This window comes from Galeopterus variegatus, unplaced genomic scaffold, assembly GCF_000696425.1.
Source record: "Galeopterus variegatus unplaced genomic scaffold, G_variegatus-3.0.2 Scaffold5746, whole genome shotgun sequence".
Lineage (NCBI taxonomy): Eukaryota > Metazoa > Chordata > Mammalia > Dermoptera > Cynocephalidae > Galeopterus > Galeopterus variegatus.
The window spans coordinates 16,150-28,159 of NW_007731857.1; the positions used below are offsets into that span (position 1 = coordinate 16,150).

Here is a 12,010-nt window from a genome sequence, read left to right on the forward strand (position 1 = left end):
GAAGCCCCTCCCCGTTTCAGGAGTTTCCCAGGAAGGAGACTCCTCAATTAGCCTTGAATTGTCGTGCAAAGGTTAAATTATGCTCATATCACTATTGAAGCAGGCAAAGAATACTGGCATCAGAAAAAGTTAAAATTTGGGCCGACCCGGTGGTGCACTGCTACAGTGCGCCGCTTGGGAAGCGCGGCGGCGCTCCCGCCGAGGGTTCGGATCCCACATACAGACTGGTTCCTGCTCACTGGCTGAGCGAGGCGCGGGAGCAACACCGAGGGTTGCGATCCCGTTGCCGGTCGCCGGTCCGGTACGGGTGCGACACTGAGGGTTGCGATCCGTTGCCAGACATGGAAAAAGACAAAAAAAAAAAAAAAGTTAAAGTTTATCATACATTCCTTCTTTTCTTACACCCTGTTTTCTACACCTAAGAAAAACAAAACAAAACACACGAGCCACTTCTCTCCTCAGCCTTCTACCCTGTAAAGCGCGCTGAGGATGAGTCGATTGTTGTTTAAGTTCAGATCTGCGCATTCATCTTATTCCAGTCATCATCCCTTCTGCCCCTTCCCCTCCAGTTCAGTCTCACCAGTTGAAATAATTGAGGAATTCCAAAGTAGTGTTTGTTTTGTTTTGATTTAGGAAAAAAGTATCAATTTCTGCACAAGATAGGAGATGGGTCTAGAAATGATCATGCAAAATAAAAGAAACACTTGCTCAAATCCTGGCACCAGATGGCATAGGTCATTCCCTGAAGGCAAACTCCACACAAAACAGCCTTCTACTCCAGGGCAATTAAATACTATTAATAATAAAACTAGGGTTGCCTGGATGAACACCGCAGGTGGTGCCTGCCACAGTGCTCACAACACACCTCCCAGCGAGGTGGCAGGTGCACACGGGGCACCCACCCAGGGCTTCGACGGTGGCCCACCTGCCCAACAGCACCACCTCACAAGCAGAGGGGCTCAGGACCCAGCCAGGCAGCCTGGTCACACAGCCTCCGTGACAACTATGCCACACACATTTTGTGCCACCCTAGCCCTCGCTGTGGGAGGTCCCATGCCCCCCCAAGTCCTCGCATGGGCCTCACCCCCCCTGGCCCGGACCTGCCCACTGCTCTGCCTCGTGGAGTGGGCTCCACACACAGGAGTGCTCCTCTCCCCATGCTGGCTTTCCTGGCCACCTGACTCAAAGTTGGCCACCCTGGCCTCTCCTTGTCATGCTCCCGTTGCCGCATGACTTCTCTCAGCTAGGAAAAGCCATGTCCCTCATGTGCGCTGTCTGCCCGCGCCCAGTGTGTGTGCTCTGTCCAGCTTGCTCAGCCCCGAAGGGCCACACCTACAGCAGTACCCGGTACCTGGCACATGGCAGGTGTCCAGATGCAAGCTGTGAAAAGAAGGGGTTAATTAAATAACTTATAAACTCCACTGAAAGCTCATGGCAGAAGCAGTATATGTGAAACCCTGGGTGGACAGTGACAGAATCTGGATGCAGCCATGGCGACCCTTGCCACATTCTCCAGCAGAGACCCAAGGCCATGTGTCACTGTGGGGCTGGCTGCTCAGGCTCCACAGGTGGCCTGGAAGGAGACCCTTCCCTGTCGGTGCTTTGATTAGCTCAAGAGTGAAATAAGGAAAACGCTAGTCACGTCAGCCTCATTTTCATGGATGCAAAGAGCTTTACACCCATAAAAACATGAAAACATAATGAAGTCTCACCATACTGCCTCCTGCTTACTAACAAGTAATGAAGAAGTGCCCAAAGCAGCCAAGAAAGATGCTGCAAAATAATTAGTGTTTTACCTGCTACAATGACACCCATTCAAATCTGTGCTCAAAAGCCTCAACTAATTGCATCTGAGAATGTAATTTTCTGAGGAGAAAAACCACAGGACTCTAGAACGTTTATGCTTAAAATAAACTCAAAGCTAAAATTATCACATCAAATTGAAATTGTATTCAACCCTGAGCTAGGAAGGTTATGTAGTGAAGACTTAACCTTGCCCAAAGAGAGTCTGGCCTTTGCCTTTTTCTTGCCCGGAGTCTTTGGTCACCAGACAATCTGATGATGGGATTTAGGATGGGGGCTTTGGGCCAATAACAGTTCCAACCTCCAGAGAAATTGGAAACCAAAGGCATTAGCACATTAGACCTCCAGGAGGGGCTGCAGACTAAAGGACAGCCGCCCCAGCAAAATGTGACCAAGTCTCAAAAACTCTGGACACCAAAGGCTTGGGTGAGCTTCCCTGGTCAGCAACACCCAGTGAATATTGTCACACCTTGTGACCAAAAGGGGTTAATGCCATGGGGGAGAGGGGGAGGAGGACAGCAGAAGCTCCATGTTTCAACACCTCCTGGACTCCTTCCCATGTGTCCCTTCTGATTATAATCTGTATCCTTTCCCTATAATATATCATACCCATGCATATAGCAGCTTTTGTTGAGTTTTGTGAGTCCTTCTAGCAAATGGTGACCTCCTTCCCATGTGTCCCTTCTGATTATAATCTGTATCCTTTCCCTATAATAAATCATACCCATGCATATAGCAGCTTTTGTTGAGTTTTGTGAGTCCTTCTAGCAAATGGTGACCCTGAGGGGGATTTGGGGAACACCTCTGAACTGATGGTGTCAGAAGTGAGAGTGGGTTTGAGCAGACTGCACTCTCTCTCACTTTGTAGTCGGCTGACTGTACAGGTGACCCAGTCTCTCCTCAAAAGATAACCTGTTAAGATAGGTACAGCTTTCTTTGTTCTTTAAAGGACAGTATTTATCTCTATTCAATATAAAAAATTAAACATGTGAGAATTTTAAACTTGGATAAAATGATGTTCCAAGCCTTTCTGAGTGTGATCATATATTTCTTTCTGCTTTAGCCCCAAGAACATTGGACTAACCAGGAACAGCCCTTTAGAGCTAAAATCCAGGCAGCTAGAAAGCAATTAAAGACCTTTCTCATGGGTCACTTCGATATCAAACAGGGAAGAATCTACCTGTAGCCAAGGAGGGGAAGAATGAACGGAAGGTGGAAAGGAAACCACCATTAGCCTTCAGGCCCGGCCAGGCAGAAGGCTCAGAGCCAGTGACAGAGCAGAAGGGACGTGAGTCCTCAGAAAGAATGCCGAGTGGTGCCCGGGCAGAGGGCCAGTAGCCTTGGCAAGATCACCCTGTTGGAGGTCCAGTTGTTGCGCCACCATGACAGGAGGCTAATTTGAGGTCCTAAGACAAACCGAGAGAGGCCAGGGCAGAAACATCTGTTGATCAAAATATTGCATGAGAAGATGGTCAGGTCAAACACTAGCTGAGGGACAGAAGAGGAGCTGGGAGGGCCAAGTCACTTACAAATGAACTCTGAGTAGGCAGAGGTAGGCACCCAGATTCAGAGGAGTCACCTTGCCTGCCATTGGCAGGCACAGTCGTACACTCATGCAGTAAGAAGTGCCTACAGTTCTTGGAGCATTAAAGGTGGACCAGAGCTTCTGCTCACTCTGACCAGACTATTCCCTGAAAAGGCAGAGACATGTGACACTCTGGCTGTAAGTGAATAATTGAGCATAAAGACCTAAGATGGACCCAGAACTGGTCATAGCAAAAGTCTCAAGCAGATCAGAGAGGATGCGGGTGAGAGGCAGGCTACGAAGAGCAGCCCTTCCAGGCTGGTGCTGGGTGAAATACAACAGGGTAGAGAAAGGAAAGACATTTCCATTCCCCAGAGAACTTCACATCCGCGCTGGAGAAAGACAACAGCAGTGCAACGCAGCGTACGTGTTCAGTGACGATAAACATAATCTGGAAACTAGAGAAAGATCAGTTCCAGAGGCCTGGGATGAAACCTGAGCTGTACCTCCAGCTTAAATCAAGGTAGAAATGAGGGCATCCCAAAGAGACGGGAGAATGGCACAGACCCAGCGGCAGGAATGTGCGTTGTGTACTTACACACAGTGAAGGGCGCAGCTAGGGCAGAAGTTTCAAGAGAAAGAAATGGGGGAGCTAATTATCAGTGAAAACATTCTGAACTTTTAAGCTGGACTTTGAAGGGCTGAGGGTGGTACAACTGAGGTGTCTTCTGCCACCTGGTGTCAGCATACCTTAATTTACAGATTCAGGGTGACTAATCCTCACAGCTTAGTCTGCTGAAGAAAAGCTAACATAATGCTTCTAATGCCACGTTGTAAAATGAACATCTCTTTTGGTTTAGGACCCTAATTCTAATGGCAGTTCTCAACAAATCATTAAAAGGCATAAACAAAAATGTCCCAAGCATTTTCTTCTTTGAAGTAAAGGAAATTGGCTTGATTTTAATTATAGAATAGCAGTTAGCTGTACAGGATTTTCTCATACACGTGTACGCACACACGTCCACACACGCACACAGAGTCTGTACTCCTTGCCTATCTCTCTCCCCCTGCTTTATAAGAAATAATTCATTTCCTTTGTAGGAAAACACAAAGTGGGTCATTCAGGGAGTCTGTGATGTTCCCCTAGAATGTGCACACACGCACACAGAGTCTGTACTCCTTGCCTATCTCTCTCCCCCTGCTTTATAAGAAATAATGCATTTCCTTTGTAGGAAAACACAAAGTGGGTCATTCAGGGAGTCTGTGATGTTCCCCTAGAAGGAAGCCAGTGGCAGTCCCAAGACCCCCGTGCCTCTGACACCACTGTCCTGTCCGAGCCCCAGCGCTCTCCCGCGCTGCCTCCAGCCTCCCATCTCCCAGGGCCTCAGCAGGAGAGGACACACCTGTGAATCCTCTGGCGTCACCTCAATTTCTTCCAGCTGTAAAAACCACCGCATGAGAAGAACGGAACTTTTCCTAGACTGGGAATCCCAAAACACTTTTCCCAAACCAACAAGCGAGCAGTTTTCACTCTGGTGAATTACACCCCTTAAGGAGAGCACAGCAGGAGGACGGTCCTGAGACGAGGGTGGTCTGCAAGGGTCCCGGCTTCGCTGCCCTCCACGCTTGTCCTTCTGACTTCTCTGAAGTGCACACGGCCCTGCCCTGACACAAGAGCCCTGCTTTGCCGGCAGGTTACACTAACTTGCAACTATTTCATCCAAGATGGGGTCTGGGTCACCTTGCTGGTGCGGCACAGGCACAAGGAATTGGAGAGCCCTGCTTGCTGCAGCTGGACCCGCACCCCCTGAGCCTGCCTGCTCCCCGTGCCCCGGGCTGCCCCGGCTGGGCCTGTCCTGTGTCCACCAGCAGCCGGCGGGAGGTGGGTTTGATACTGGCTGCCGACGATCTCAGGGAGCCTTCGTGCCAGGGGCCTGCCTATTCTTGGATTCCTCAGCTGGCATCTGGGACACGAAGGGAGAAGCAACATGAGGCTGGGGAGAGAGATGAAGACGCAAAAGGAGAAAAGAACACGAACACACTCAGCACTTCCTTTCTGAACACTTCCGGGGAGCCTAGTGTGAATGCAACGGTGATCCAGACGGTGTCACATTAATTTTTCCACATCATACTACCTCCTCAGCTACCGGGAATTTCTCCATAACACACCAATGAAGGGTAGTGCAAAAATAATTATGAAAGGGGATTAACTAATTTAAGGAAAAGTCAAAGAGCAAAGATAAGACTGAAGACACGTAACAAACAATGCAGTCAGTTAAAATTTTTACATAATTTATAATTAAATTATTTTGTACCCAAACATACTCGACCACTTAATTAAAGCAAATTATGCTGATTATAGAGAATTTAATCATATATCACATTTTTATGCCAAATTAGCCAGGATGGGTCAAACTGATTTGCAAATTAAAAATCAGCAAAACTTAAAACATTTCCCAAAAGAGAGAAAAAGTAGTATTGACTAAAATGAGGTCATTTCTTATTCATTTACAAAGTCGTAGTTTTCCGAGTATTTAGACAATGGACAGTTTACTATTAAGCATGTTGAAATGAGTAAAAAACCAAAATAACATACAACGTATCAACCCTCAGCATTTCAAAAGTAAACTCTAATTCAGAGTAATCAGAATTATTATTTTGACCTTCTAAGGAGCATGGTCTCATATTTAGAATAGAATTTGCCCTGTGGAACTGTCATATGATTAAGGGGACCCAAAATGGGTAACATTTCCGCATAGACACACCGTCCTGTTCTCCTGCTTCCCTCTGTCACCTCGGAGGTGCTTGGAAGGCTGCGTGTCTGTGTCATGCTACTTTACTCTTTGACCCTAAAGGAAGATGCAGACATTTCTCTGGAGGAGGAGGGGAAAATAAAGGAAAGCAAACTCCAAAATAGTGGACATCTGTGACCATCCATGGCATTGAGACATCTCTCTTCAGTCCTGTAACAACTCATAAAAATGTCACAGCTAAGGCTCTGACTATATTTTCAGGTTCATTTTAGAAACTCCACCAAAGATGTAAAATATACAGGCAGAAATTTACCTGTGTGGGATGTCATGTGATTGCTGTTTCTATTTATTCTTTGCAATATTATTTAAATGTGCAATGAACACATGGCATACTTACAAGACAAAAAGAAGTACTTTTTTAAATTGTTGCAACGCAGTCTTCACTCACACTACCTCATTCGGCGTCGTAAAAGAAAAGCAGCTCATTACAGTTGTCCCACAGATGCGTCAGTGAGAACCTTTCCAGCCAGTTCTCCATGACGACAGCAGGAGAAGATACCGACAGTGGGAAAGGCAAACGGCGGGGCCGAGGGCGAGATTCTCCGTAGAAAGGAAGGGACGCGGGACAAGAGCACCTCTGTGCCACACCACACCGCCCGCTGACTTCAGGCCTCGGAGGAGCAATCCTGCCAGGTAGTGCCTGTTGTGCCAATGCTACAGATAAAGGGCTGGGAACTCAGCTAGCTACCAGGGGACACAGCTAGAGTGGCAGAGTTGGGACTGGGCCAAGCTTGGTCTCGCCCCACCCACAGCTCGTGCCGAGTTCAGAAAGACTCGCTAGAAATCCTGAGGTTTGGTTCTTGCTGGAGCTCCCCTGAGAAGAGAATTACCTTTCCGTGTTGCTCCTTGTTTATTTTCTTCTCCTGCCACATGTGTGCTTGGAAGAAAGGAAAATCCCCAGGATCCACCCAGCACTGGCCGCCCTCACCTCACAACGCACGAGGCCGCGTCCCTCTGCTGGGATTGGGACCGGGACCGTCAGCAGGGCGCGTGGCAGGCAGAATTGTGCAGCTCTCTGCCCCTTCCAGGAAAGAGTGGCTGGCCGCGGGAGGGTCCTGTGCCACCATCTGCTGCCCAAGCTGGGCACCCCCAGCCCCTCCACAAACCAGCAACGTCCACTGTGCTGCCGAAGCACCGTCAAAGGGCAGAAGGCAGTGTCTGCCTGGCCACCTAAGGATCCTGATTCTCTTCCATCGTGTGTGTCAATGTCGTTTCTCACGACTTCTGCCAAGGTGCTCATCATATTCCTGTCATAGTCCAAGGATCATAACACTAAATAAATCACCGAAGGCAAAAGAAATAGAAATTTGGAGAAAGGAACTAGTCTCTGCAGGCCTGTTCTCCGATTTTTGTTTTTAATACGTTCCCTTGAAATGGGATAAAAATCAAAGGTGTAGGTTGCTGGGCCCTGGGAGAAGTACAGTCTTTCTGTTCTATTTTAAGCAGAGAAGGGTCCAACCCAAATCCACAACTGGGGTGGGGGAACAAAGGTCTTCCTCTTGTTTGTCATTTCGTTAATAGTGGAAGAAATGACAGCAGCCCGCAGGCGCAGGGCATGTGCCACGTGGGGCGCGGTGCTGGGCACGCGCATGCACGGTCATGATCTCACTGAGTCTGAACAGCAACTCTTCAGGGTAGGTTCTTTTATTATCCCCACTTGCCAGGTAAGTAAACTGAGATTCAGAGAGATTGGGTGACTGTTGCATATCTGGGTGCACATGTAGGCTGGATTTTGAGCCCTGGGAGACCACAAAGCTCTTAATTACCATGCCCTACTGCTTCCCATCAGACCTTCAACCGAGGGTATTTAGATTCCCAGTGAAGGCTGGTTTGTCTATCTAGCTGCTTAACTCACTCTCAAGTCACACGTTAAGATCCTTCAATTTCAGCAGACACAGAGAGGGGTCAGTCTACGGGGTGGTACAGGGAGGAGAAAGAAGGGAACCCAGAGAATTCGAATTATAACAGGAAAATGGCTTGAAAGAGCTAAACCTATAACTTGGAGCCAAGTGGTTTGGCAGATGAAACCATGTTCAGGAATTTATGATGACAGGGACAGTCTTTTTTCCACCCCACTTCAAGCTGCTTTATAGAACTTTATCTTTTATGTCCAAAGATCAAATAAAAAAATATCACATTTAATGAGAACTAGGGGAAATATCCTGGTGGCAATTAAAGAGTAAAAATAACCTCTCTGTGGTTTCAGACCACTGGAGTTTTCTAATTTTAAGAGGCACAGGCAAATCACTTCAGCAAAGCCTTTTGGGCTGTGTTCGTCTCATGTTTCCTCCCACACCCAGAGTGGTTAAAGTTACAGGCAGCCATAGCTCCTGAACTCATGCAATTGTGTAGCAGATGCAAGTACAACCAGGCCGGACTCATCAGCTCACGAACGCGGCCTGTCAGCATGCAAGTCCAGTGCAAGTCTCCACTGTAAGCAGTTGCTTTGTGTGGAAGGAGGTTAGACAGGCAGAGTTAGAAAACGTCATGGAACCCCTGTTCTTAATGACAGTCCTTCCTTCCTCCATCCTCAAGGGCTGTTTCTACTGTCCTCTGACTCTGAACACGAAGTCTCGTAGTTGGCCAAGATCCAAAGGATCCTCACCTCACTTCCTATTTTCCATGTGCAGACCTGGTCTGTGCTATACCACGAGGTGGAGCTGAACTCTTCCTCGGACCTGTAATAACTGAGCTCACGCAACCCCCCAATGGCAGCCAGAGTGATTTGAGATCCCATTTTAGGAAATCACTTCTGCCCTATACCACCGTGGTTTGGAAAGCCCCCCTTAATCTTACAGTCCAGCTAACACCTGGAAAAAACCCGGGGTGTCACCAGCTTCCCAGTGAATGCGTAGACACACAGAAACCTAGAATTGCCAGGGGCACTAACTCTGAAACACTTCCTGGAGTTTCCCAGTTTGGAACATAACGTAGGGCTGACTTAAGATGAGATCAGTTTCTGAACAGAAAGAAGTAGGGACGTTGACCTCATGCTTCGGGCCCTTGTTTTGTACACCGGGAGATGTGATGCATTCTGTTCCGAGGTCAAGTCTGTCCTTGGTCAGTAACCCAAACCCATTCCCCAGAGCACTGTACTCACTGGTAGAACGTGGCATAGTCCACTGTCGAGTGGCAGGTCTGAAACTCCCAGGACTTGAGCTTCTGGCATTCTCGATGGGCTCGGAGCTTTACCTTCACTGTCCCTTGACACAGCTCAGGCACTGGTTTTCTCTGGGGTCTGTTGCAGAACTCGTTGGACTCTACCCTCCAAGATTCAGCAAAGTCATCCACATCAAACTTGAAGTTTCCATCTCCACCAATCAAGTCATCACGTTTATGTCCATTGTAGTTGCCACAGAGACCACACAGCTTGCCCTTGAGATGAGGGGCAGCCATGACTTCCACAAAACTGTCTCCATCCCAGGATATTTCCAAACCTAGAGGAGAAGAGGAGAAGGAGATCAGCCACTCCCGAAGTCACCAATAATTCCCAAAAGTACTCATCCTTCCACAGCACATATGACCTTCCTCTGATGAGGAACACCAAGGATCTGCCCAAATTCTTGGCTACCTTTTAATCTCACCACATCGAGTGTTGTGCAAAATTACATGAATCACTCACTTGCTGGGGCTTAGAGTTTTTAAACTGTATAGAGTTTGCCCTTATAATTTCTTACATACCCCAGTTTTGACCTATACATGACTGCTCCTTGACCGTGCTACTCTAGGGTTTACGTTTTTGCCCTTTTTAAAAGTAACTATGTTGATCCAAATTGTGCTTTCATTTATTCAGGGACTACCATAATGTGGAAATGGAAAAAAAACAAAGATGATAGTACTTTAATATAACTTTTTTAATCCAATAATGTGCCCCCATGTAATTATTCCCCCAAATGCCAAAGGAAAATATACAAATTATTTGCTATAACAAGAACAAAGATGATAGTACTTTAATATAACTTTTTTAATCCAATAATGTGACCCCATGTAATTATTCCCCCAAATGCCAAAGGAAAATATACAAATTATTTGCTATAACAAGAGCGTTAAAGAAATAAGTATATAGCTTCTGAATACATCCTCTTCAAAGGACAGCACTCATATAAATGAAAACATTTGCTCCTTTAGAAGTTTACAGTCATTCCTGAGGCATGGGCCACTGCGTAGTCAATGTTTCCCGGATCAGCAAATACTGTTCGTCCAAGTGCCACAAATAATTGAGAATTGACACCCAAAGGAGCTCCAACGTCATTACCGACAACGACCTAATAAATTTGAGACTCTGGGCAGCTGATTTCACAGGGATTCAGCTCGCAGTGGACAGGCCAATCACTGTATTCTTTCCTCCCAGTGGACTGGTGCTCCACACGTGCTTGGAAAGAGGCAGACCCGCTGTGTTTTCAGTAACCTCTTCTCAGAACTCATGACATCTCATTCATAAAACAGGGTCCCCAAAGTAAGAGAATAATTTGTAATTCACTGCTCTTTCTTTCTCTTTCTCTTTGTCATTATTCTATTTAGAGAACCTTCACGGCCCGGTGCTCGGCTTCACATGGTGGAGGGTTTTCTCGGCCCTGTGCTCGGCTTCACATGGTGGAGGGTCAACCTATTCTGCAACTTCTGCTTATCACCGCGTCATTTACACACGGGTTTACATGAATATTTTTACCTTCTACATGAGTAAAATCCATGCAAAATTGATTACAGTAGTGAAAGGCAAAAAACCCAGCAAGTTTTAATTCAGGAAATGGATCTTCCTAATGATATTTTAAATAAGCACCCTGGATGAAAACATCATGGAAGTGTTGAGGGGCTGGGGATCTTCTTTTCTGCAGCTGAGATGAGTTTCCCAGTTCTCTGCATGGGCACCTGGGTAGAGGGAGCTGGCAGCGTCAGAGGCCAGAGCTGAAGTGTAGGCCCCTGTGCGATGTGAGCAGCAGCCACATTCCTTCTGCCCGTGAAGGGCCTTCCAGTGTCCCCCACTCACCAGCAAACGTTTTACCAACGTGTTCTTCACCTTCCAATGTGTGGCCTGGCCCCAGGCCGCCAGCTGGGCTTTCTGTGGTTGTTGTTTGCACAACTGTTATTTGATTGCATGGATGTTGTTTGTTTTGTAGTTTGGTTGTTATTGTTACTGTTGCTGCCGTCCGCTAAAGGGGAGAGGAGGTGCAAAATCTATCAACATTTCATAGCAATGTTTTAAAATGGATGGTTTTTCTGTACAGCTTTTACACCCAAAAAATCAAGGGGAGGGGGTCAGATGTATTTTCTGAGTTCATTGCATGTAGGGCTCCACCAGAAATAAAATAAAAAGCCACGTGCCCCACGTGTTAACGCTTGCAGGTGGAGCTGACGTAACTCAGGTAGAGCTGATGAAGTGAACAGATGGCAGAAAGGAAATATTTTTCAATTATTTGCTAAGTGCCGAGAGTTGAGGCAGGGCTGCGTGGTGGGGGTAGGCAATGTTTTCTCAGGCTACTAAACCTTGCTCTGTGCCAGTTGTGATTAGGTAAGCAGCTACAGCCTAATTCCACCCGAACTGCACGGCCACCTGTGCTGCTCTGCTAAATGGTTCTGTCATGAAGTGCTGAGTCTGGAAACCACAGGGGCAAAGACCATTCCTCCCTGTTTCCCATCTTCCAGTTGCAGGCTTGATTCAAGCTGCTATTTTGAAAAAAGTACTCTTGATCACATGTGCTTATGAAAAAGAAAATCTATGGAAGAAGAACACTCAAAGGAAAGACTGTGATATTTTAAATAGACCATCAATAGGTGATAAAAAGAAAATATCCCTAAGGAGTAGTTCACACTGAGATGGCTGGACCAGGGTGAAAAACACTGCTTTCTGGAAATGGAATTGTTTCATTCA

The 12,010-nt window shown here is 46.9% G+C and overlaps 1 protein-coding gene across 1 annotated transcript in view; it reads right to left on the reverse strand.

Moving 5' to 3' along the window:
• Positions 1–9,237: 9,237 nt before the first annotated feature.
• Positions 9,238–12,010, reverse strand: part of LOC103605334 (BMP-binding endothelial regulator protein-like) — a 39,727-nt gene continuing 36,954 nt past the window's right edge. Inside the window, exon 8 of the mRNA XM_008589904.1 lies at positions 9,238–9,578. Coding sequence (XP_008588126.1) covers positions 9,238–9,578 — 341 coding nt within the window. The remainder of the gene's footprint in view (positions 9,579–12,010) is intronic.